The 25280-nt window shown below is 43.3% G+C and overlaps 1 protein-coding gene across 4 annotated transcripts in view; it reads left to right on the forward strand.

Annotated features, from left to right (window-relative positions):
* The window catches only part of ACD5 (Diacylglycerol kinase family protein), a 135837-nt gene that overhangs the window by 35344 nt on the left and 75213 nt on the right, over positions 1-25280 (forward strand). For all 4 annotated transcript variants that reach the window (XR_015693168.1, XR_015693167.1, XM_087693171.1 and 1 more), the window contains exons 2-6: positions 5680-5990; positions 17920-18081; positions 18189-18359; positions 18448-18540; positions 18721-18813. Coding sequence is in view for 2 of the 4 variants with exons in the window: in XM_087693171.1 (XP_087549297.1) it covers positions 5680-5990; positions 17920-18081; positions 18189-18359; positions 18448-18540; positions 18721-18813 (830 nt within the window). In the remaining 2 variants the exon portion in view is untranslated. The remainder of the gene's footprint in view (positions 1-5679; positions 5991-17919; positions 18082-18188; positions 18360-18447; positions 18541-18720; positions 18814-25280) is intronic.

Below are 25280 nucleotides of genomic sequence, written 5' to 3' on the forward strand. Positions count from 1 at the left end.
CAGCTAGGGTGCAATAGCTGTTGGCAAAAACCTCGTTTTTCAGCATACACAAATCATATAGAAGTGCAATAACATTATGTATAGGAAAGCTTACACATTGATGATATAGTGCTTTCTTGTTGTCCTACATTGGATAACTTTGTAGATGTCTTGACAAAACCTCCTAGTGAGAGGTTAGAGACACTTCGTAAAGCCTTGAGACTTCTCCTTTGGCAACCATGTAACACTTCTAGAGGGAAAGATTGAAGATGTATCACACACCACATCAAGGCGGAATGTTGGAAAGTGTTTGAAGTCTCAAAGGGTGCTCAGTACAATAAAATATACAATGATGGGAACATACAAGCCCCTAGTGACCACTACCATGTCTCATACCACAAGAATAATATGCTAGAAACTTGTACCATCATAGTAGATATCATAATGACATTCATTGTAGAAGCAGTGATGTCGATGTCAAACATACTTGAACCTTGATCATAAAGAGTTGAAATAGGTGGATCTCGATGTCTATCATGAACAACTTTGCAGGAGCACATCATAACCATGGATTCCCCTCTAGCCAAGTGTTGACTGAAGTGTCCCTGCGTGTGGGAATCGACCAAGAGCCTCCCTCAGGGTCCACTCCATCATGTACATCTATGGAAGGTATCCTTGCCCTATCACAATCATCTCTCTTTGGCCCAAGGATATGTTTGGAGCATCTCTCCATTGCTATGAAACTAAGGCTTTCTCGCTTTGTGCCAAGACATGCACTGGAGAAGAATACGTGTCGGTTGTTGATAGGACTTTCTTAGAGATGGATCAAAGAAAAGCTAAGTATGCCTTGGCATTTGCATTTTCCCAATGAAGGATTGCTTCCTCATAGTTGTTTTCATCCCAATTTGATGGAATAGAAGATGGCTATTATAAGGGCTAAGGAAAATCTTGAAACAATATACCAAAGTCGCTTTTGCACAAACCAAGCTTTCATAACTACACTCTAGGTTAGATAGCTAGGTCCTCTAAGCTTGTCATTAGTACTACAACATAGGAGCTAGTGTAGATGAGATGCAAAGGAGATAAAGTAAGGGGAATGAGAGAGATAGGCACTTAGGACAAATATCCCAACTTCAAGAGTTTTGCGAGAGTGTATAGTGCAAAGGAAAGTGAACATGGAGTGAATAGAGAAGGAGATTGAGAGAAACATAGTAGAATGAAGGAACAAACTGACAAAAGATTGAATGATACAAGGGTGCAATAGTCAGCCCCAACATGCAGTTCAAAGCATCAATGTGGGGACCACATGGAGGCAAGAGGACGAGACAGAAGAATGAGGAGGGTTGGCTGAATGAATGATGAATGGAGTGAGGGGGACTGGCTATAAATAGCCAAATTGATGCCACAATCGGCAAACTAGTTGGATTGGGCTCCAAATATGGGCACCTAAGTCAGCTGCCCACTGTTAAAATGTCGACCATGCCAGAAATGAAATGCATTGGTATGACCTCCACCTAAAGTGTCTAGGATTGATAAAATGATAGACAAACACAATGTCAGAGGTCCAAATGTCCTCATCTGGCTCAATTGAGGCTCACAGACAGGCGATGACCAAACATGATACACGTGGCTGTTAACAAGTTCAATAGTTCAAGAAGAAAGAGAACAATTCAGATGAGAGAGGAATAGATGTGAAGAGTGTGTGGTGACAAAAGCACGACAATCAACACAAGTGATCTGTCCCTTGAGAGTGTCGAAGCTAGCTGAAAAATGCAAACAGGCTGAATATGTAGGCTGAAAGTGAAACCAGCCTTCTTGGACAGGGTGATAAATGACCTGATTTGACACAATTTACAGCAAGCATAAAATTCACTAATCTGAAATAAATACATTACCACATTGATCTTGGACAGCCAACCCCAAAACTGGTGCCCATTGTGCTATTTCTTTAACTTGTATTACTTGGATTTGCAATATAGTGTGATATAGATTGATCTCCCTACAAATTCAAATACATTTGCACTGATGACCAGCTGCATCAAGATCCAATTTGCCCCTTGATTTTGATACAATTTGGGTGCAAGTTGGATCTGCTACACTTGCATGCAGATCAATTTCAATGTAGATGCCTAATCTTCACCAGATCTGCTGCAAATACTTCATTTCTAGCAGCTTCTTGGATCTTTGGGCTTTTGTTCAATGGACATGCACTTCGAGGTGGTAGAGAACCCTAATTTTTTGCGGTAAATTAGGGTTTTGATAGCAAACTCATTGCTGTCCACCCTCAATCTGTTGGGAATGGTTGAGGGTTTATTAGAAGGGAGAAATGGATGAAGATAGAAAATACCGTATTTCTAGACCTAAACAGTAGCCAGCATGAAAATCCCTAAATTTGCCCCTCGACTTATAGCACATACGGGCACCAAATTGGTTCTTCTACACTTGCATGCAAGAAGGCTTGGCCCTTCTTCATCTTTGACTCCTCCCCCTCCATTCCCTTTGAGTGTTTGTACTCCTTTCCCATCCCCTTAGGTGTCTTCTGGGGGACTTGAGCCATTTGATGAGGAGCCCTTTTCTTCTGATGAGGGGAAGTCTTGTTCCTAGACGTGCATTATAGGTATTGGAAGCTTTTTGGTCTCCCTTGCAATAGGATGCAGTGTGCACGTATCACCATTCCTCGGTGGTATCGATGGCTCATGAAGGATTCAAGTGTTACTCACTTTCCTGTGACCCTTTCAGGCCCATGTAGATCAGCTAGGATACAAGCCTAGTGGGATAGTTCACTTTGTTTGAACTACGCTCTTATGCCAGGGATTCTTTAGAATCGTAAGCCTACTACAATTGATGAGGGCTTGCATAGGATATTTGGTGCCGTGCTATGCAAGAGGAGATTGATGTGATCGAGCGTAATCAAACTTGGGAGTTGGTTTAGTTCCACGTTGTTCAGGGTATCATGGATTTTGAGTTGGCGGTGGCCTACTGTACCACGGTAGACAATTTGGTAGATCTCTTCATGAAGCCTCTTTCATAGGCTTCTATGCTTTATCATATGAGGTTGTGGGGTCTTCAGACTCTCCTAGGATCTAAGAGGGGGTGTAAGCTTGGCACATTTTGTCAGTTAGTCATCTCTTGGTTGTGAGTCCTATTAGAGTTTGATAGGGACATTGGAGCTTTGGTTGGTTTAGGTGTGTTCACACTATGCATACAGCTAGTTTTCAGCCTCTGCAATGGCTAGCAGTAAATATGTCTGCATTTGGAGCAGGCTAGCCTGGTATCATGCTGACGACAACATTTTCGACCTTTAGACAGGCTGGTTGGCCAGATTTTGACTGGCCAACTGCACATTTTTGGGCCATTATTGTAGGTTGGCCAGATTTTGAGTTTTTTGGCTGTATATAGCCACACTCTCAGTTGGGCAGTTCATCTCTTTCTGTCTTCCGCGTGTGCTCACACAGATTGCAGTATTCTTCTTTATCATTCACAGGGGCTGCTGGCTGCGCACTCCATCTCTGTCATTGTCATTGTCACTGGTGCTGTCATCATTTTCCAGCCTGATCCACTAATGCTTTGGGGCTGCGTGCAGGGACTGATCAGTCCATCATTGTATTCAGCATTCTTTCCAGATTTAGTGCAGATTTCTCTTTCATTCCTGCTGTCTTCTCTCTTCTCCTTTTCTCTCCATGTTTGTGTTCCTCTTCTGTTGCGCACTTACACATTTTTGACCATCATATTGTTGTTTTGAGGAGGGATCATGAGGTGAAGTCCGTCAACTAGAAGGCCTGCCCTCAGACTGTGAATGGGGTTTTTGTGTCTCGCTAGTTTCCCTATAACCACATCATTTGCATTATCCAGACTCAGCAGCGAGTTCAGTTTTTAAAAGGAAAAGGGATGGCATCTTTTGATCCTACACCACCAGTTCCTTGACAGCAGACTCCAAATTTGTAATGCACTTGTGATGTGATTTCTTCTATCTTTCTGAGAGATTTTATATATTCAATTGTATTTTATCTTTGGATTGCCTCAGTTTTTGGCCCTCACATTAGTTATCATACTCTTTAGTTTTTCGTAGTTTAGGTTCTTAGTGTGGAGCCGATAGTTGTCAACCCTTCCCTCTTTGTTGTTTCTGTCAACTCTCTCTTAAGAGCCTTGGTGTTGAGAGCCCCTCTGCAGATTTGTGGCCCCAGCCACATGGGCAGCCAGTTAGAGCTAGTTTTCACTATGACAATGTTGTCCCTAGCATTTCCCTCCCTCCCCCCACCCTCTTTTGGAGTCTAGGAGGCGTGTTACTAGAAAATAACTTTGATTGTGGATGGGATGAGCTTCTAGATGTAGAAGCAGGACATGAGAATGAGTCATCTTTGATTGATGATAAGTTGCTAGATACTAGCATGAGTGTTGAAGGGAGTCTCGGAGAGGACATAACTGCAAGAGACTAGCTTGACTAATGAGAGGAGTCTAAGAGAGATCCCAAGTGTCATGAAACGTTTTGGAATGAGTCTTGGAGAAACTCAATGTGATGTTAAGATTGGTTTAATCGGTGTTGGGAATCTTTAAGTGACTTAATTTGTGGTTGATTATAGTTTTACTATTCAGAAGAGTGAGGTATGCTCAGCATCTTGTTGGTTCTAATGAAATTCTAGAAAAAAAAAGAAGCTCTAGCTCTCTATGAGGGACTTTGAGAGATCATTATAAGACCTTAGACGTGATTGGAAAAGATATTCTTTGCAAGATTATACCTTGAATGAATAAGGCTTGAATCGGAACTGAGAGGAGCCCTATATTGAAATGGATGGAACTATAGGGAGAATGTGCTAATTGCACAAATGAGACTTTAAGAACTAAGAAAGAAAAAGTTGAAAGGTGCTATTGCATAGTGAGTCTTTCCAATTAGCCTCGGGGACTTTCCATGTATTTTAGGATCCCACTTAAAGTTTGAGGTCTTCTCAAACTTCAGTCCTCAGTCATCGGTCCAATTCAATGATGAGGTTTTTGTACTTCCACTCCTCAGTATTTACCAGACAGCACGTGGACAACTGCATTATGGTTGTACTACTTAGGGACTTTCCATGTGTTTTTGGATGCACTTATAGTGTGATGTGACGTCTTCTCAAACGCTAGTCTTCAGTCATCGGTCCTCAGATCAATGATGAAGTTTTCGTACTTCCACCCCTGATTCACAGTATTTTCCTGCAATTTTTGTTTCTATGTCTCCCTCAAAATGAAGATCACTTAGATCTTGGTTTCAAACTCTTTGTTTCCTCAAAGATGCAGATTTTTCTACTCAGATGTAGGTTCCGCACTTTATTAATGTATGAGGAGGTGTGTTTTTTGTATTTGGGATTCAGGCACCTTCTTCCACTTGGATGCGCACATGAGGTGGCATTGCAGGCCTCTAGATTGGTTTGTTACATAGGCCTTGTATTAGATAATCTCCTTGGAGCAGATAGCTCGGAGATGTCTCCTTTTGTGCATTTAGTTTTTACCAGAGTTAACAGGGCTTGTATTGTTTTTAACCTCAGTTTATGTGACTGAGGTGGTCACTAACCAAATTCTTTTTGCTTTTGGGGGATGGAGGGGGCAGCCGCTCTGTTATGTGACATAGGCTGCTGTATTTTCAGATTAATAACCCAGTTTTTAAAGTGAAAGTTGAGTTGTGATCCATATGGTCTAGCTTTGATTTCAGCTTCAATTTTCTTGCAGAAATATTCTATGGAAGCACAGCTCTATTGATACTACGCAAAACAGTCTTTAAAATGGGCAAGTCTGTAAAAGCGGGTCCAGTGATACCACCTACTGAGGATAGTAGAAAAAAGAGGTTCCGATCTGATGTGCATCCAGTGGAAATCACAGGAAAACATGGGAAAAATAGGCATGTTGTCGGAACAGGAAATCCTGGCAGTACTGCTGGAGATACTTTGTTACAGTCTGACTTTTATTTGGACCACTTTGGTCCAGTATCCCTGGTTCTTTCATCTGATATTCTGATCTGGAATGGCTCTGAAGAAAAACTGGTATCTTGTCTCTTTCTCATAAGCTAAATTTAAAACCAAGAAGGTCACTGTAGTACAACTAATTGACATCTCATATTGTAATGCCGGAATAAGTATATGACATGTAAGTGCACTTCATATGATTAAATTTGTTATGTGCTAGAAATTTTTGAGTCAAGTTTTCTTTTAACCATTTCCAACAGAAATTCAGTTATGATAATCTAGATTGGCCATACAGTGGCCAAGATTTTGGTTCTACTCTTGAAGCATGAGTTTCTTTAACTATTTCGAAGAGTAAATTTTGTGCTCGAAATGAATGGGGACATCAGGTCCATCTGCTTTCTGAGTATTTTAGAAGTTTTCCCTCACAGGTCATGAACCCTAAGACATCTTTCAAGGCATATCTTGAAAGGAACTCCCTAAGCCCTCTTATCTATTTCTTTAAGTTAAGAAGAAAATCATTTGATCTTTAAAGGATATAGTAACTTGAAGGAGAATCCCTTAATGGAGAATAGTGCAACTAAATGAGTGAGCATTCTCTGTGTTCTGTTGTCATCTCTTGGTTGTGTGTTTTGTCAGAGTCTGATAGAGACGGAGGAGCTTTGACACACCATTGCATGTGTGTGCATTAGGAGTTGTCATTGAGTGCTCTTTTCAGCCTGTTCACAGTGTACACAAGCTAGGCAGCAACATTCACATCATGGGCGGCCATTTTGTTATCATTGGCAGCTACATTACGAGCAGCTCGGTGGTTTTTGAGCATTTGGAGCAAGTTGGCCTGTTTTTCAGCTCTTGCGTATTTATTGCAACCAGCATCAGTCATGCTTCTTTGGTTAGCCCTATATTGCTCCATGTATCCACCCCATCCTCTTCTCTTTGTATCCCCATAAGGGCACTGTATTGTATATCACTTTAGCTTCTCTGCACAATACATCACTGTGATCATCAATTAGCATGCCACACTTGATGTCTAGTGATGATTATCATTGTATATGGTTCTGTCTTTGTTAGAAGTTGGTGCATTGATGGAAGCATAAAAGCTTGCTGTAATAGACTTCACAACACGAGAGGAGAGAAAACGCAAGAGCAAAGGAATGCTGCAAAGAGAGAACTTAGAGATGTGATTAGGAAATGGAATCCATATGCCATAGTCACATACAAGAGTGAGTCATTGGCTGTGTGGGCACTCGTACCGACTCCCTCTCTCCTACATGACGTGCTCTGGAAGATTGCAAGTGATGAATGAATGTGGAGGAAGGAGCAATAAATAGGCAAATATATGCCTAAATTTGAATCATGTCGGTCAGCAATAAAATAAGCATAAATGTTGGTCATCCATAAAATAATGGCATAAAATCATGAAAATAGGTACTAGAAAAATGCATAAATTGAATCAGAGTCAGAGGAGGACAAAGATGACTTGTCTAAAGAGTCCGTATTTTGCTTCTTCTCAGTCTTCTTGGATGTCGGTAACTCTTTACAATCCCTGTGCAAATGTCTCTTTTTACCATAGTATTAGCACTAGGCCTTTGTCTTCTTCTTCTTGTCACCCCTCTCCGAAGTTATACATGCTTCATCATGGCCACCATAAGGAGATGGGAGTGTTGAGAAACCCTTCACCCTTCACCCTTCACCCTTCACCCGCAGTTTGCGTTTTTTGCGTTTTTGCGTTTTGCGTTTAGGTTTATGCAGCCCCAAAAAGGGGCACCATCCTAGACTGACTATGCCTATTTATAGGCCACTCTCTCATTCATTCCTTACAGCTGATTCCTTAAGTCCGTCACCTCTTCTCTCCATCCTCTCCACTACCCTCATACCCCTTCAGGAGGACATTGCAGTTCGTGGTTCGTGGCTGTCTTCATCATCTTCCTTGTGCTACGGCACCCTTGTTCCCTTGTATCACATTCACTCCATGATTCGGATCTTCATTCATTCCATTCATCAGAGTTTCTTCTCTCTTGTCTTCTCTTTTCCATGTTTGCCAAGTTCACTCTGTGTTTCTCCCTGCCAACCCTACTATCTCGTTGGTACGTCATCTTTTGATATGGTATCAGAGTTGGATTTGCTCACCTAGCAGTGAAGATCCTCCACTCTAGTGAAGGCAAAGACCGGTGGCGGGTTCAGTATCCACTTCTCTTCTTCCACTGCATCAAAATCTCGTTTTTGCAGATTTCAGGTATTTCAGCTTGCTGCCTACACCTTGGACGCGGAGGACATCGCGGTCCAAGCTGGCCATCGCTGTCTCCATCAGTTGGCGCCTGATTTCCAGTCCTCTTCACGCAGTTTGGAGCTGATTCCAGCCAGGTGACTGTTGTTCTTGTGTAGACCTGTTGCTGTACAGCCTGGCACGTCATCACAGTCTTGCTGCGCGCGTTTTTAGACTTTCTCTCTCCTCACTTGCGTTTTTCTACTGTTGCAACCTCTTACTGCTGGTCGCATCCTCCTCCCATTAGCAGCTCACATCCAACCCTTCCACTGTCCTCCTAGCCCTTGAGGCGGACATTGCAGTTCATGGTTCATGGTGGCTGACCTCTTCCTTCTTTAGCAAGGCACACTGGTATCCATGGCTTTTTTACCAACAGATGACCAGACTACTAGGTACTCCTACTGTGGCATCACCGGACACATCACCGATGCTTGCCAACTTCGACCTTTGCTCCCCACCCCCTCGGAGTATATGCATCTTCCACCAGGCACTCCTTGTGCCACCTCTCCTTTCTAGGCCACAGAGATTGTTGTGCATCGGCTATCAGAGTACTATACTCAAGGCAATAAGGCACATTTGATGTGCACTAAGTCCTTTCGAGCACATGGAGGATCGATTGACGCAACGACCTCCTAGAGATCGTTGCAATGCCAGCGGCAGTCTTCTCCCACTTATTTTCAGGTACAGTGGCTTCCACGATCTACGGATTTGCAGTCCGCTCCATCGAGAGACGGTGATTGTTTAATACCGTCTCCTCGTTAGTCTGCTCCTTTGAGAGACAGTGGCTGCTCGACTCCTTCCTCTTCTTCAGCTACCGAGTCCGCTCCACTAAGAGACATCGACTGTTGCCCACCTCTTGCTCATTCTGAGCCCCACCCTTCCCTACCCTCGACTACTCAGGTTCGAGAGGCTACCTATAGGAGCTCTTCGGCACGACCAGTGGCACTTCCTTTGTCATCAGACATTTCGAAGTCCGTGATCCATGAGTTTTTGGATTCCCTGTCTATTTTAGAGGGGGATTTAGAGGGGAATGTTATTTCTTTGCCCTCAGAGGGGGCTTCTATCTCTTCTTCAACTTCAGCGGGGGTCCCCTCCACCTCCCATCTCATAAGGGACACCTACTCCCCATGACGTTCCTCACCCATTCTCTACTTTCTTGGGGTGGCTATCTTCAACCAGTCATCTCTTCTACTGATACCCAGGATCTTTAGGTACCACCTAGATCGGGACCTCAGAGGTTTAGCCGCGATTTGGTGTGGAGGACTTCGTATTCCTTCCAACATGGATGCACGGAGCTAGTGGCTTCTCTCCCGAGGTTGTGTTTCGGGTTGTCCAGTTCACTTTGTCTATTGGTCTTTATTGCAGGTTCCCTTTCTGGTGGAAATCTTGGATCTTAGGGATCCTCTACATCTTCTTCCTTCTCTTCTCTTCTTGCCTTGGTCACTTGGTTAGCATGGAGCCACCTCCCGAGATCGAGTACGGGCATATCCTTATGGTTCTTGGCACCACTCAAAGTCTGACATTCCTCCTATGCATTGCATGTTTTCATCATCTTTGTACTAGGGCACTTGGGTAAGTGAACAATTTTCCCACGAGGGACACTCTCCAAGTGGCACCTGCTGCATGAGCATTCTTTAGCATGTAGCATTGCATCTCCATCTCACTCTTCTCTTGTTTCCCTTTTTGGGCCTGAGAGGGGGTGTTGAGAAACCCTTCACCCTTCATCCTTAACCCGCAATTTGCGTTTTTTGCGTTTTTGCGTTTTGCGTTTAGGGTTTGCAGCCCTAAAAAGGGGCACCATCCTAGACTGGCTATGCCTATTTATAGGCCACTCTCTCATTCATTCCTTACGGCTGATTCATTTAGTCCGTCACCTCTTCTCTCCAGCCTCTCCACTACCCTCACACCCCTTCAGGAGGACATTGCGGTTCGTGGTTCGTGGCTATCTTCATCATCTTCCTTGTGCTACCGCACCCTTGTTTCCTTGTATCACATTCACTCCATGATTCAGATCTTCATTCATTCCATTCATCAGAGTTTCTTCTCTCTTCTCTTCTCTTCTCCATGTTTGCCGAGTTCACTCCGTGTTTCTCCCCGCCAACCCTACTGTCTCGTTGGTACGTCATCTTTTGACAAGGAGCCTCCCCTGTAATCTCAATGATGCCTCATGCTCACATTGAGGACATATGAGTGAAGCTCATTGGCTGCGAAGATGTCTAGACCCTCAAAGCATTGGTTGCTCCACCTGCTTTGGAAGACTGCAAGCGATGAATGAATTTGGAGGAGGCCAGCAATAAATAGGCAAAAATATGCCTAAATTTGGATCAGGTCAACCAGCAATAAAATAATCATAAATGCTGGCTGGCCATAAAATAATGGAATAAAATCACAAAAATAAGCACTAGAAAAATGCATGAAATATGCTTCTGTGCCCAGCCCACAAACACACATGCACAAACTCACTCATGAGCTGACTAATCTGTTAATAGTCTAATAGGCCATTTTTGGCCCTAGTAGACACTAAATATATCTTTCTTTCTTTGTTTCTTCTTCACCACGGCTACCTTTAGCATTCTAATTCAATCTATCATGATAAATTTCCTCTCTCCTTATTCTTGCAGCATGTGTTAATGATGCCTTATACATCGCATACAACAGCTCTAGTATAGAACTCACGCCTATAGCACATACTGTCTTCAAAGCCATACTCATGAGCCATCCAATTTCTGTGATTGGTGTGCTCAGTACATAGAGGGTACCCCCAATCTATATATTAGAGTTTGGACCTTGACTTCCAGCATTGTGGCGGCCCTCTTCTTAGTCCAACTGCCCTCTGGCTTCATGATCCAACTTACAGCTTACTACAGCATCCCTTGATATAACCAGCCTTCATAGATCCCATCATATGATCCTGATGATGCATAGCAACGGGCCTCACAGCTTCCTAATCTTCTATTACAGCCAGCTCTTTGGATACATTGGCTTCGTAAGCCCCAAAATGAACGTTTGAGTAGCTCCATATCCTGATGCATAGTCCTTAGACCTTCAACAACAAGCAGAGGTCCTCATTTTATGCCATGATATCCTCTCAACTTGATGACTGGTGGCTGCCTCGGCCCTCAAAGCTTTAGCAGCCCCCTGAACTCTTATAAAAAACTCCTGTTGTTTCTTCACACACAACAAAGCTTCCCTTAAAGATGGTGCTGAGTCTTCTCTGTCTCACAGCTTACCTCTCTGCATATGATGGTCCAAAAATAACAGCAGCAAACGACCCCTTTTAATTTTTATGGCTGCTCTCTCTAAGCACTTAGAGCCTTCACAGCCTGATGACGACATTTACAGCCTCTCCAAATACAAAGATAGCACATGCAACAAAACGCATCAACCTGTATGTAGTGGCCCTATGGAGATAGCAGCTGACTTTTCCACGTGAAGACCATAGGAATGCCTTCTAAGGATAAATCAGATAGTTTCAGTTGAGCTCCATAAAAACTCAGGTTTCAGTAGAGCTTTGAATCTTCATAGATTGATTTTGTTGAAAGTTGCCATATATTGGACTTTGATGTATCTTGGACTGACGGCTAGTCACCCCCAATTTTCTGATAGATATTACTGTCCTTTACTATTGAGTTGTTTAAGATTGGTTGCTGTCATTGTATGGCTTTTGCAGGCCCTTCAAACTCTCTGTTTTTCTTCGTTGCTTGGGGTAACTTCCCAAACAAAAATACAAGGATGGTGTAGAGTTTCCCATAGTGTTTTTCTTCTCCCTTTCGCAACATTTGTATCTGCTGTGCCTGCTGCTCTCTTCTACCGCGCAAAAGCTCTCATTGATGAAAGACATGAAATTTAGAGCCCTCTAGATTGTTGTCGGCTGACCCTTCCTCTGCCTTATGACCTGCTATATAGCATCGATACCATTCAATTATTGTTTCTCACAAAGAGAGCATATCCATGTAGCTTGCATGCACTTAAACTCCCTCTTACTCCCTTAGGCCTTATGAACAAGACCTTATTCCCAAATATTTTATTCCTAAATGGCCCCTCTCATGATTCAAGTGAACCTCAGAAAGGGAAACGTGCTGCTGGTCAATAACCTTGCTGCATCTACCTATCTTGATTTACCAAGAAATATGGAGTGCCCCCATAGACCAGCCTAAGAGCTCTCCTCTAAACCTTTTGTGCTCTGGTACAGTCCACAATGCAGTGTACCTGAGTCTCCTCAATCTCACTACATCTTTCACATGCTGCATTATATGTGCCAAAGACGAGCCAAGTACCTACTGCCACACTCCTATGTGTGAAAACCCAAGGAAAAATTGAGCTGGAAATATGATAGGGAGGATTCACTCTTGATTGTAGAAGATGTTGATGCATTCATTATTATTAGATGGAGGACAGACACTAGGAGAAGAAAGAAGACTAAATTTCCATTCACATACTGGTCTTATTAGTTTTCCCTTTCTGAGAAAGATTTTTCTATTAGTTAAATAGGTCTTCCTACAAAAGAAAAGGCTTGGAGGGAAACCATAACAATTTAGGCATATAACATGGGGTAAAGAGGTGCTCCTAGGCTGGCAGCTTAATAATGTGTGAGCTCTGTCCCATTTGACATACTGATCTCACCTGATACCCAAAACGTGATTCTGTATGGAAAGAATGTTTGTTCTTAAGATGAATCTGTCTTATTCTCTAACTTCCTTTAGGCACCTGTGATAGTCAAAAAGTACTAATCATTTTGCTCCAAGAAAACCGGGGAAACACAAGTTTGCACTGGTTCGTCATAAGTTGTTTTACTAGTTACATGCTGTTGGGGTAAAAGGCCTCTGGGCCTACCCATGTATATTATGACCGCCCATTCTTATTCATATATAATATGATAGTGCAATAAGGCTGTCAGTTTAGTTGGATAGCACCTACATTGTGTGTGCTCTTCTCTCCCGCATCTTCCTCTTCTCCTTCTCCACTGCCATTGCATCCTCTTCAATTGGTATCAGAGCGGGTCTTCAAGAGCTCATCCTGGCCTTCCATACGAGGTATGAGATCTTCATTCTCACTCAGTTTTCAGCTCAACAGGGTTTTCACAGGTTGTAGGCAGCCATAGCTCACACCTCTTGGAGCTTCCTTCACCTGGATCTTGCTTCCAGCTTATCAAGGCTTGCTGAGGCTTGGTGTAGGCCTTCTTTGGCCCCCATTTGTGCCCCCTTTGGGCCCCATTGTTGACACGTGGGACAGTAGACCCCCCTAGCCAGCTCATGTTTTTTTTGCGCTTGTTTCAAAATCCGGCCCAAAAATCACTCTTTTTATCATATCTCGGGCATTCGGAATCCGATTCAGGCAAGGTAAGAGTCTGAGTTGGGGTTTTGGCACGCTCTGGACACGATGGTGATGTCGGATTTGCCAAATTCTGATGACAGAATATTCTGCAACAGATTTCAGGTCTGAGACAGCATGTATTTGTATGCCTATGGTTTATGTGATGCTTCTACTGATGTCTATTGATACCGGATCACTTGTGGATGTTATGCCTCTTATGTGAGACGCATTTGGAGCTGATTCAGCTCAGCCATTGACTGTTTTGAACAATCCCAGATCTGTCCAAAATGGGGCGAGCCACCTATTACTTCAATTTTATGCTTACAAGTCTTGGCATTTGATGCCTGATTATGCATGGTTGGTGTCTATCCATACAGGAATGTATGTCTGTGGTTTGCCTATGGATTTGAGCTTGGATTGAGCACTGATTTGCTCAGTTTATAGAGGTTATATGTTGCTGGAAACTTCAGGGTTGAAGCTATTTATGCTACAATTAGGTTATGCCTATTGGTCACGGGGTGCTCCCAGCTACTCGGTATGATGTCATGATGTATTTGGACTATGCCACATGTCTTATTTATGCTCCGGAATACTTTTGAGCTGAGATTAAAGCTCGATTTGTATTTGATTGTCACTTCTTTGCAGCTGACATTTCATCTATGACATGGTTTTTGTCTAGGCTACCCAATACGGGTTATGATGTCTTGGTGAATGCTTTATGCTTTGGCTGTGGATGACAGTTGTTTGAGCTCGTCTCGACATTCATTTGAGTATTCCCTTGAGCAGTTGGACATTGACTTGGCTTTTTCCGTTATGACCTTGGATGCTATATGGGATTTGATGCTCCGATTATGGATCTTGGCTATTACTTGGATGCACTTACAGGTATTGAGCAGTGAACTGCTCCCTTGTTTTGGCACTTGCCTATTGAGCTGTGATTGCTCGTTTGCATTTGATATGCGGGATACTTACTGATCAGTGGACTTGGATAGTGCTTGGGATTTATAGTTATGGCTTTCTTGCTCCTCTGTTGTCTAGCTTCTATGCTAGTTGGGCTCCTGTTGCCGGTCCATGTTAGAGAGCATATGCTATGTATGCTTATCCGTCTATGCACATGGTCTACTGTTGTATACCTTACAGAGCCACTTATTTGGATGTTGTTTTATAGATGTTTGGGTTTCACGTGGAGCTTGACTCTTGCAGGATGCTTTGCCACTTGTCGGTCTTTACTTGACTTGGATGTTTCTTGGTGGCATGATATACTGTAGAGCTATGCGTATGCATATGGTTATGGGCTGATTTTATGGCTGAATATCATATGCTCTTATGACAGATGTCTTATGCTTTACTATAATGTGGTTGGTTATGTCATGCAATTGGCTATGACTCTTCTTTATGTGGGAGCTTTTGCATCCTTGATTGATGCCTTTATGACCTCCCATCCATTGAGGTTTCATGAGCATTTGCAGCATGCTTCTACCACTGATGTACTAGCAGATGATTGTCTTTATGAGCAGGTTCCCTATGTTGGGACAGCCCTCGACTATTTGAGCTCTGTGGATGCTATGGATAGCCCTGTTTATGATGACTTGGATTCCTTGTCATCTTCTACAGGTTGTTCTACTTCAGATGTTGTTTGCTTTCATTGTGGGAAGCTTGGGCATGTTCAAAGAAAATGCTTTAGACAGATTAGAGAGCAGTAGAGACAGAGACGGACTCGACATGAGTAGAGAGTCAACGATGCAGCAGGTATTACTACTCTTTCTAGTGGTGAGGTACATGCAGTTACCCATGATGATGTAGTTGAGCATGTCCTCTTGTCATCTAGTTTCCCTACAACTTACTTGCTTAATGATCAGGCCCATGCCTTTGATTGGCTTTTCGACTCTATGGCATCTTGTCATGTTACCCCTCATAGAGCATGGTTCTCTTCTTACAGGGAGGTCGATGGATGTATTGATATGGGCCTTGAGCAGACTTATGCTATTGTTGGTACAAGGAATATACACCTAGCTTTGCCTAATGGGACTTCTCTTATGCTCAGGGATGTTCTACATGTTCCCATGCTCAGTAAGAGCTTGATTTCTGTCAGTCAATTGCATGATGTAGGTTACTCTGTTTCTCTTCAGGATAGGTCATGGAAGATCTGTCATGGTTGCTTGGTTTTGGCCAGAGGTTCTGGAGTTGGTTCTCATTACCCAGTGCATGTCTCTCATGTGGGAGATTCTATGGCTGCAGTTATCCGGATACCACATGCATTGTTATGGCATTATCGCCTAGGCCATATGCACCACAGAGAGATGGAGATCTTGTCTTGTTCAGATTCATTGCTGCCTCCTATGTCACTTACAGATCTTGATTGCCCTGGTTGTACTCTTGGGTCTTGCAGAGCCCCCTTGGCTTATGGCGATCGTATGAGGCATGCTCCTCTAGATCTTGTTGATTGTGCAGTATATGGACCTATGCCTTCTAAGTCACTTGGTGGAGCGTCGTACTTTGTGACCTTTGTTGATCATGCTACCCATCGTGTTTGGGCTTTTCCCTTCGTGCATATTGAGGATGATCCAGTTATGCTTGACAGGTTTATGGATTCTGCTGGTAGCAGGCCTAGGTGCTTGCAGATGGATTATGAGAGTCATGCTCTCTCTCCCAGCTTTCGGACCTTTTGTCAGCAGTAGGGCATTGATTTCTTGTGCCCACGGTATTATGGAATTGCTCATGGCATGTGTCTGACCTTACAAGCAAAGGTTGCTTCTATGCTTACCACAGCTGGGTTGTCTTATTGCTTTTGGGCCGAGGCCCTTATGACAGCAGTCTATTTGGTTAACAGGATGCCGTGCTTGACCTTGGATGGTATTACACCCCATGAGGCATGGAGTGGCATGCAACCCTCCTATGATTACTTGAGGATGTTTGGTTGCCAAGCATCTGTACGTATGTCACATGAGCCTATGCCACGTAGATGTATCCTCCTTAGTTATGGAGATGGTGACTTTAAGGCCTACAGATTATGGGATTTGGATGCCCAAGCTATGCATAGCAGCCAGGGTCAGGATGTTGGTGGTCAGCTGCTAGACCCCTTGCAGGCTCATGAGAGCCGTTTTCTTGTAGTTTTGTAGGCTAGACAGCCAGCCATATGTCAGTCTTCCACTTCGCTGAGGCCACATGTAGTCTTGAGACCCCGTTGGACGAGTGTCTGGGATGTTGGCCCTCTTTCAGTGATTGACTCTGGAGAGTTTGACTGCTCTCCGCTATCTTATATGCGCCATTTTGATGCTCTGGGCGACTCTGATGCTTTACAGCCGTGCACTGATGAGTTGTGCTTGCTTCATGAGAAGCATTCTTGGATTGCTCTATTGTATGGAGCTGCGGGATCGCTTATCTCCTGGATGTCATGGACTCGGGGATGCTTGACTCTTTTTCTACAGAGATTCCCGACACTTCTTGCACAACTCGCTTTTCAATTGGGCGTTGGGTGAGATGTTATGATTCCTCACCTTGTCTTTTTTTTTTCTTTTCTTTGTTTTCACTCCCTAGCCACATTGGCCTTTTAGTGGGAGGTTGTTGGGGTAAAAGGCCTCTGGGCCTACCCGTGTATACTGTGACCGCCCATTCTTTATTCATATATAATATGATAGTGCAATAAGGCTGTCAGTTCAGTTGGACAGCACCTACATTGTGTGTGCTCTTCTCTCCCGCATCTTTCTCTTCTCCTTCTCCATTGCCATTGTATCCCCTTCACATGCAAACACCTTTTTGAGATGAATGTTCCTGTGCTTAGAAACCAGCCTGTGAGTCTTGGAACTATTCCTAACAAATGGCGAGGATGGGGAAGGACTGTAGCTGCTTCAATCTTGTAGCACACAGCATGTATAAATCTCAACTTATTTGTTACTTTCCATGGTGTTGTTTGGGAGGAACTGCCTAGTAAACCATGCACTGAAGGTTTAGTGCTTGTTAGTTGTTTTATTTTTTCACATTGTGCTCTCAGCAAGATAAGGCTGCCTCATAGGATAAGTACTTTACACTTCTTGAACCTTTTGCTTTCTATTGGAATGGCCCATTTTCTTCAAATGACAATAGTTAATGCTTGAGAAATCTAAGATTTTCTGGTTGTACCTTTAGTACCTTAAACCAGGAGCTCCGAGGTCATTTCATGCGCACTTGGGGCGGCCAGGACCTGTTCTTCGTGATGCAGGCAGGCAGCCCCAAATGGCGATACACCCCCCCTCCATGGCTTCTTGCCCCTATCCCCCCCAGACCACCTTGAGAGGCTTGTATATATGATGTATTTGTGACTTTCACCAGCTCCAGCTTGGTCTATTGAGCACGAGCACTTCTTTGTATTCAGGTTTTTTTCTGAAGTAATATAATTAGCCACACTTTATTTGCAAAAAAAGTCATTGAAGCCTGTCTGTTAATTTTATCTAGGACATTGGTTTTATGTGTTGCTGCGGTTCCTCAGAGAGCGTTTACATTTCCAATCAACTGAGAATATCAGATATATATGCTGTTGAATCTTGTGAGATGCAGAGCATTCAACCAGATTCAGTTCATTCTTTCGTGATGTGCCCAAATCTGTTATCTGATCAGGTGAATGCAATACAAGGGGTTCACATTTTGGGGAAGATAGTTGCGATGTAGCTTAATTTTACATTTAATCTATCTCACAATGGTGTCCCTTCTGCTTCGAAGTTCAGGTGCAGCACTTGCTAATTGTGCATTCATATCAGAAATTTCCAAACCAGAAAGCAACCTGGGTCCCAAAATCCTTCATATTCTGGCATACAGACATAGGGATTTGTAAGAGATGGGAACATCAAATTCAAGGACTAATTGATTGCGATATCAGACGGCCAAAAAACTTGCTGGTATCGTGACAAGCTAAATGTCCTTTAGTTTAATAAAACCTGCAAGAAGATGGAAAACACATCAAAATCTCTACGGGTTTTTTGGCAGGTGATTATTAATCCACACAGTGGAATTAAAAAAGCATTGAAGACTTGGGAAGAGGTGGCTCCACTTTTCAATCGTGCGAAAATAAACACAAAGGTAAAGTGGTGAAACTATGAAGTCACAAAAAACATATAAAACTTGGGCTTGATCAGTGAGTTCAATGCTGTTACACACAGCACTGTATTCACTCTACCCAATTTTTTATGTTAGGTGAATTTATTTTCTCTGACATTTTGAATTGTTGATTTAACATTTGCATCCGGAATGTTTTGACAGGTTTTGAAAACTGAGAGAACCAGACACGCAATTGATGTCTTGAACAATGCTACAGACACAGAGTTGGAAGGACTCGATGGGGTGGTTGTTGTTGTAAGCAATAATGACTTTAATACTTTTAGTGGTTTCCTCTCTGTTCCTGGATTGGTTATCTGATGTACAATTTGTTTTGTGTTTCAGTTTCCAAATTATCTAGCATCTTGATGCTTTGTGCCTCCTTATTGAGATGATTGATTCAATTCTGTTTTAGGGTGACTTCACAAAATATCCAACATAAGAAAGAATAGTCATCTGTTTTACAAATAGATAGCACATTGATTGCCGGTTTAGCAAGATTATTCAGAAGTGGTACAACCTCAGCTCTATGAGTGATCTAGTGAACCAATGATTAATAAGTCAACAAATTTTCTCACAGGAAAAAGTATGTAGATGTTGACAATCTAATGTTATATGGGCAAATCCCTGACCAACAAGCCTGGCTTTGTGCTTGCCCAAGGTCCCATCACCCTTCCACTCAAGAGAATCCAACTCCTGCATGTCAGAGCCTCCTCATTGGAAGTGGGCTGTCTATCCTTGGTGACCTTGTGTACAAGGGCATAGTTCACACTACATGAAATAACAGGCGGCTCATGTCTCTTAGTGCCTAAACGACCTTGGTCAGAGAATGGATGGGGATACTTACAACACTGGAAAGTGTCTCAGCCCAAACAAAATAAGGTAGTCCCTGTCGCTCAATCATAGTGTGCGGGCCATCTCCATCATGACTCCTATTTCTCTGGCACACCATTCTCAAATTGTGTGCCAGTATTGGTGATCTCTATGTGAGTGTCATTTGTTGCAATAGTACAAATCAAAGAGCATGAGAGTGGACTCACCACCAAGTTATATTTTAATTGTCTGAACTCTGTGAGTAGACTGTCACAGTCCACTCACAAAATCTCTGAGAGGTCTCTGATCTGAGCTCCAAGAAGAAAGCCCAAACATGTATGGAGAAGTCATCAACAATCAAAATGAGGTAAAGATTCTTGCTCAGTGACAGAGTGCACAAGGGCCACACAGATGCATAGACCAGCTCAAGGGAGGTGGTTGCTCTGCATGTAGCTTTTTTCTGGGAAGACTTTTTGTGTTGCTTGCTTGGTTTTCAATTGACACAAAGTCTTGGAAGGCGCACCCCAAGGTGTGGTGATCTCTCAACCAAATGAGTGCAAGTGGCCTGTCTCAAGATCTGAAAGGCTGAGTATCCATAGTGGGCATGCTATAAAGGCATATCTCTGAGGATGTCCTTGCAAGGGCTGTGTGCATATACAGCCCACCCTCTCGTAGACTTGTACAAAGAGGCCCTCCTTTAGTCTCATCTTCAATTGGAATAGCATGGCTAGTGAAGATGAGCTTGCTTCCTTGGTGAGCAAGGCCATAGGCAGAGAGATTAAAACCCAATTACGGAACATAAAAGACCTCAGAAACTGACTTGTGGCCCTGTTGATATGGTAGAAAGGCATAGTTTCTACACCACAAACATGCTCTAATGGTGACGAATGTGTCAGGAGTGGATCCAGTGATGGAAGCGTGGAAAACTGCTGTAATAGACTGCTGAACACAAGAGCCAAAGGAAAGAGAAAGAGAAACATTGCAAAAGAAAAGAACACTACACAAAGAACTCAAAAGCAAGAGATACTTGGGAAATGGAATCCATATACCAAGATATGAGACAGTATAGAATCAATGTGAGTCATCGTCTGTGAAGGCACTAGCACCTGCTCCTCTCCCTCCACCAAAACATGTCAGATGATGAATGATAGATGATGCATGATACATACTGTGGAGGAGTACCTAATAAATAGGCGAAAATAATGCCATAAATGATGTTGGGTTAGCCAACATTTAATGCTGGTCGGCCAGCAATAAATACTAAAATAGGCATCATAAAATGCGAGATAAAATGGCTAAATAATCTAGGAAATGTCCTGGTGCCCTAGCTCATTGGCATGCATAGACTCAACCATGAGCTGACATATCTGCTAACCATAGTGACAGGAAATGGCCGGAATGGCCCCTCGGCACCTGGAATCGCCGTCCCTGGCACGTGGAATCGCCGTCCCCGGCACGAAGCCGTTGTGGACTACGTTCGGAATTGGTGGAACGTTCCCTATCCCGTTTCAGACAGGGAACGCAGCAAGGAATGCGAGATAGGGAACGCGGCAGGGAACACGTTCCTTGCTGCGTTCCCTGTCTGAAACGAGACAGGGAATGCCATGTGGCACCACTTACTGCGGCCGGTCGCCCATTGATTCCGCCTGGATCATCTGCGATTGCGTACTGCTCCCGCTCGAGATTGTCTGCCGCTGCTCCCGCTCGAGCTCGCTTGCGCCTCCCTCCCCCCCCCCCCCCCCCGCCCCCCGTTCCCTGCCGCGCTGTAGCTTGCGCCAGTCCTAGCCGCCAGCGGCCGTCCCCCGTCTCCTCCCACCTCCAACCTCTTCCTTCTCTTCCTTCTTCTCCTCTTCTCTTTAGTTTTCCTTCTTCTCCAAGTTCCAAGTTCTCCTCTTCTCTCCTTTTCCCTTCTCTCTCGACTCTTGAGTGAGTCTTGACTCTTGAGCCTCCTCCCTTCTCTCGATGGCTTCATCTTGAGCCTTCAATTTTCAGCCTTCAAATTTCCCTTCTCTCGACTCTTGAGCCTTCAATTTTCAGCCTGAAATGGCTTTATCTTTCCGCCCCGCTCATCGGGTTGGCGGTTGAGGAAGAAGGTCCGATGATTGGTCATGGTGGGAAGAAGTAATTGCTGACCACCCATTGAGTGGTGGAGGATCTTGACCATGGACTTGTAAGCTTATCCCATACAAGCGAATTAGTGGAGCAAACAAGGTAATCCATTGAGCCGAGCATTTGTATTTCGAATTTTTATTGATTTTAATTTTTCAAAGTTACTTAAATATTAGAATATGGAATACCAATTGCCACTTGTTCCATTTTAATATTTATGCATAATTAGGTCCGAGCTCATCTCCTACATGAGCCAAATTCAGAGGTACAGTTTTACCTGATTGTGACCTTGGAGAAGCAAAGGGAGCTTCGTGACCGTGTAGCAGGTCAACAAGCTTATCTTGCATCTAGACCATGACATGTTGTAGTTGACCCTGCCACTTTTGTGCCACCATTCCCATTAGATGCAACTAGAGCAGGGTCAGTATCAGGAAGTGCTACCTCCTCACCCACTACAGGCATTGCATCGGCCATGGCATCAATAGCGCCACATGTTGCATGTAGATAGAGCACACTTGATGCTAGTTGGGATTCCAAGAAGAGGGAAGAGGTGGATACATCAGTGGCACGCTTTTTTTATCATGACCACATTCAATTTCGTGCAGCCAGGTTAGAGTATTTTAAATTGATGTGCAAGAAGATTGGTGAGTATAGCCCTTCGTATGTACGTCCATCATCAGAGACCTTACGCATCACTTTGCTCGACAAGGAAAAGCGCCTTGTTGAGCAAGCAACAGTGACTAGAAAGAGCATGTGGGCTAAGAATGGAGTTTCCTTGATTGCTGATGGTTGGTGTGATACACGCAAGCGATCCATTCATGGTATGGTTGCTTATTCTCGTGGGGAAATGTATTTCATATCTTTACATGATGCATCGGGGACAGGAAAGTCAGTAGATGTACTTGCAGCAGAGTGGGTTACAGGTGTTGAGCTTATTGGCCCAGAGCATGTTGTGGGATTTGTTGCAGATGGAGAGCCCGCAAATAGGGCAGCGGGTGCTATTATCCAGGGATATTATCCGCATATCACAGTTTCATATTGTATAGCTCATTGCTTGAACAACCTACTAAAGGATATTGGTAACCTGTTATGGATTGCATCTGTCATAGAGCAAGGAGCTCAAATGGTTAGCTTTGTTTTAAATCACCATTTTTTTCGCCATCACTTCTCGTTGCGGTCGAAGAAGACACTTTTAAAGTACTCTGATACCAGATTTACCTCTAACTTCTTTATGCTAGGCAAGTTAAGAGAATGCAGTGGTGCCTTGAGGTAGTTATTTCTTAGTGATGAGTTTACCTCATCAACATTGGCAGATACTCCTACAGGTATCTTATGCTTGGAGAAAGCAAATAAATCCACTTTTTGGGATGATGTAAAGCGGATAGATGCTATGGTATCACTTATTGTACATTTATTGAGGGTTATGGATGCTATGCAACCTTGCATTGGCAAGGTATATGAGGCTATGGATAGGCTGAATGAAAAGTTGCAGGAGTTGGCACTAAATGATGAGGTGTATGAGGAGATACGCCATTTAGTTGTGACGAGGTGGAACTCCTATAGCTCACCCATGTATGCAGTTGCATTTGTTGTGGATCCTGAGTTCTAGGGCAAGGGTCAAGAGAATGATACTGGGGTTATGGATACATGGAGACTTATATTGTCTCGTCTAGTGCCTGATCATGGCACTAGACGAAAGATCAGAGATCAACTTTCATGTTATAGGACCTTTCGGGGTTCTCGCTATAAGATTGGGGCAGCTTTGTGGTGGGAGGACTATGGTTCGGATGGTCCTGAGTTGCAGCAACTAGCCATCTGTAATTTGAGTCAATCAATCAGCTCCTCTTGTTTGGAGCAATTGTGGAGTACATACACTCACATTGCTTCAAAGAAGAGGAACCGTCTTGGTGTGGAGAGAGCAAATGATCTAGTATTGGTTAGTGATAATTTGAGGATGTTATGTAATAGTATGACAACAAAGCCTGATCCATTCACAGAGTGGGAGATGTAGGAAGAAGAGAAGACACATGCTGATGTTGAGGGAGATGCAGCAATTCATGGTACACATGATGATGAGGTTGGCACTTCAGGAGTAGCTAGAGCAGCCTCAGATCATGATCATGATCTTTGATTTAGTTTACGTATCATGAGTCTCATGATACATGACACATGTACATTGTATATGATATTATGATCATTGATGATAGTGTGATACTTGGGCTGTTGACAGTTGTGCCATGCCGATAATATATTTGTACTTGAGTCTTGTAGTCTTGCAGTTGCCCTTTGGGCTATTTTGGGATGCCGCATTTGGCTTCAGTCTAGAGATTAGACTTTATATTTGTAGTCTTTTTTGGGACAATGAGCATGTTCTTTCAAAGATTAGACTTCAATTTCATATTTGTGATCTTTTAAGTTTTTTGGCAATGGGACCATAGGTATATTCTTCTAGCTTAGACTTTAAAGTTTAGTTCATTGTTCATTGTTTTATCATTTATGACATGTATTGTGCATTTTATTATTTATAATTGAATAGCTTACCTCTTGAGCCTTGTAAGTTGCAATTTAATTTCTAACAAGTAGTTTTAGAATGATCCATGATATCTTAAAGTTAAAACTTAAAATGATTTGTCCTTGTGGATTATATACCTTGGTTTTAAGTTTTAACACTCCAGAGTCCACATGGATTATGAGTGAAATATTAATTTTTTTTCATGAATTTTAATTTTTTAAATGCCGTTCCCGTTCCCACGTCCCCGTTTCCTAGGTTTGGCGTCCCCGTCCATGTCCCTGTTCCCTAGGTTTGGCATCCCCGTCCCCGTCCCCGTTCCTTGTTCCCATTCCCCGTTTCATGTTTCTATGCTGCTAACACCTTCTCTCAGATCATGGGTGATCTAATACAATACAATATACAATAATAATGTCTCATCATAGTATATACAACAAGAACCACTAGAGTAAAACCATGGATACCCAAGCAGTGGGTGCGTAAACCACCACCAAGTTGCCTTGGAGAGAACCTGATGTCAATGCCGATCGAATCAGCTCTTGAAAACAGAGAAGAGTCATAACAACTCTCAATATCTGTTAAGAATGTCTCACAGTAGCATACAAGACCAGCTCGTCAAAAACGCCTGTGAACATATATTACCATGGATTCCTTGCCTTTGGCCAGACCGCCAAAGTGTCCCCTCATGTGAGCTCAGACTAGGAGCCAATCCCATTCGCTGTCAAAGAACCAACTCATCATGAACCTGGATGTCAATTCCAACTTCAAGATTTGAACTTGCCAGACTTCGGTCGATGCATCAGGGAAATCCCTCTCAGGAATGTGTGCACTTGTATACCTATATAGATGAGGTGTACCAACCCCATCGCACCACCCTCTCATACTCACTCTCTGGCACTAGAGAGTTGTGAGGGATGACTGCATCATCTATACTAGCAACCTAGAAGGGAGGCCCTTGTAGCCATCACCGAGGCCACAAAGCTGGAGCTTGGACCCAGGCGAGGAGGAAGACTCATTGAGAGAGTCATCACCCTTTATTACTGTTCGCTTCTGCTCCTGCCATAAAGTTGCTAATGTCTTGCAATCCTTTCGGAGGTGTCCCTTCTTGCCACAATAACATTGAGGCTTCTTTTTCTTCTATTATATGGCACCTCTCTTTGAAATTGGAGCATTTGAAGCACCAAGGGATAGTTGTGAGAGGTGAGAGAATGCACAGAGATTGAAGCTCAGTTGAGAGTATAGTTGATAGTGAAGAGGGTGTGTGAGAGTGAGGACACAACTCTCAATGCAATAA

This window comes from Lygodium microphyllum, chromosome 14 (assembly GCF_053477565.2).
Source record: "Lygodium microphyllum isolate KBCC chromosome 14, Lygodium_microphyllum_v1.1.10, whole genome shotgun sequence".
Classification (NCBI taxonomy): Eukaryota; Viridiplantae; Streptophyta; class Polypodiopsida; order Schizaeales; family Lygodiaceae; genus Lygodium; species Lygodium microphyllum.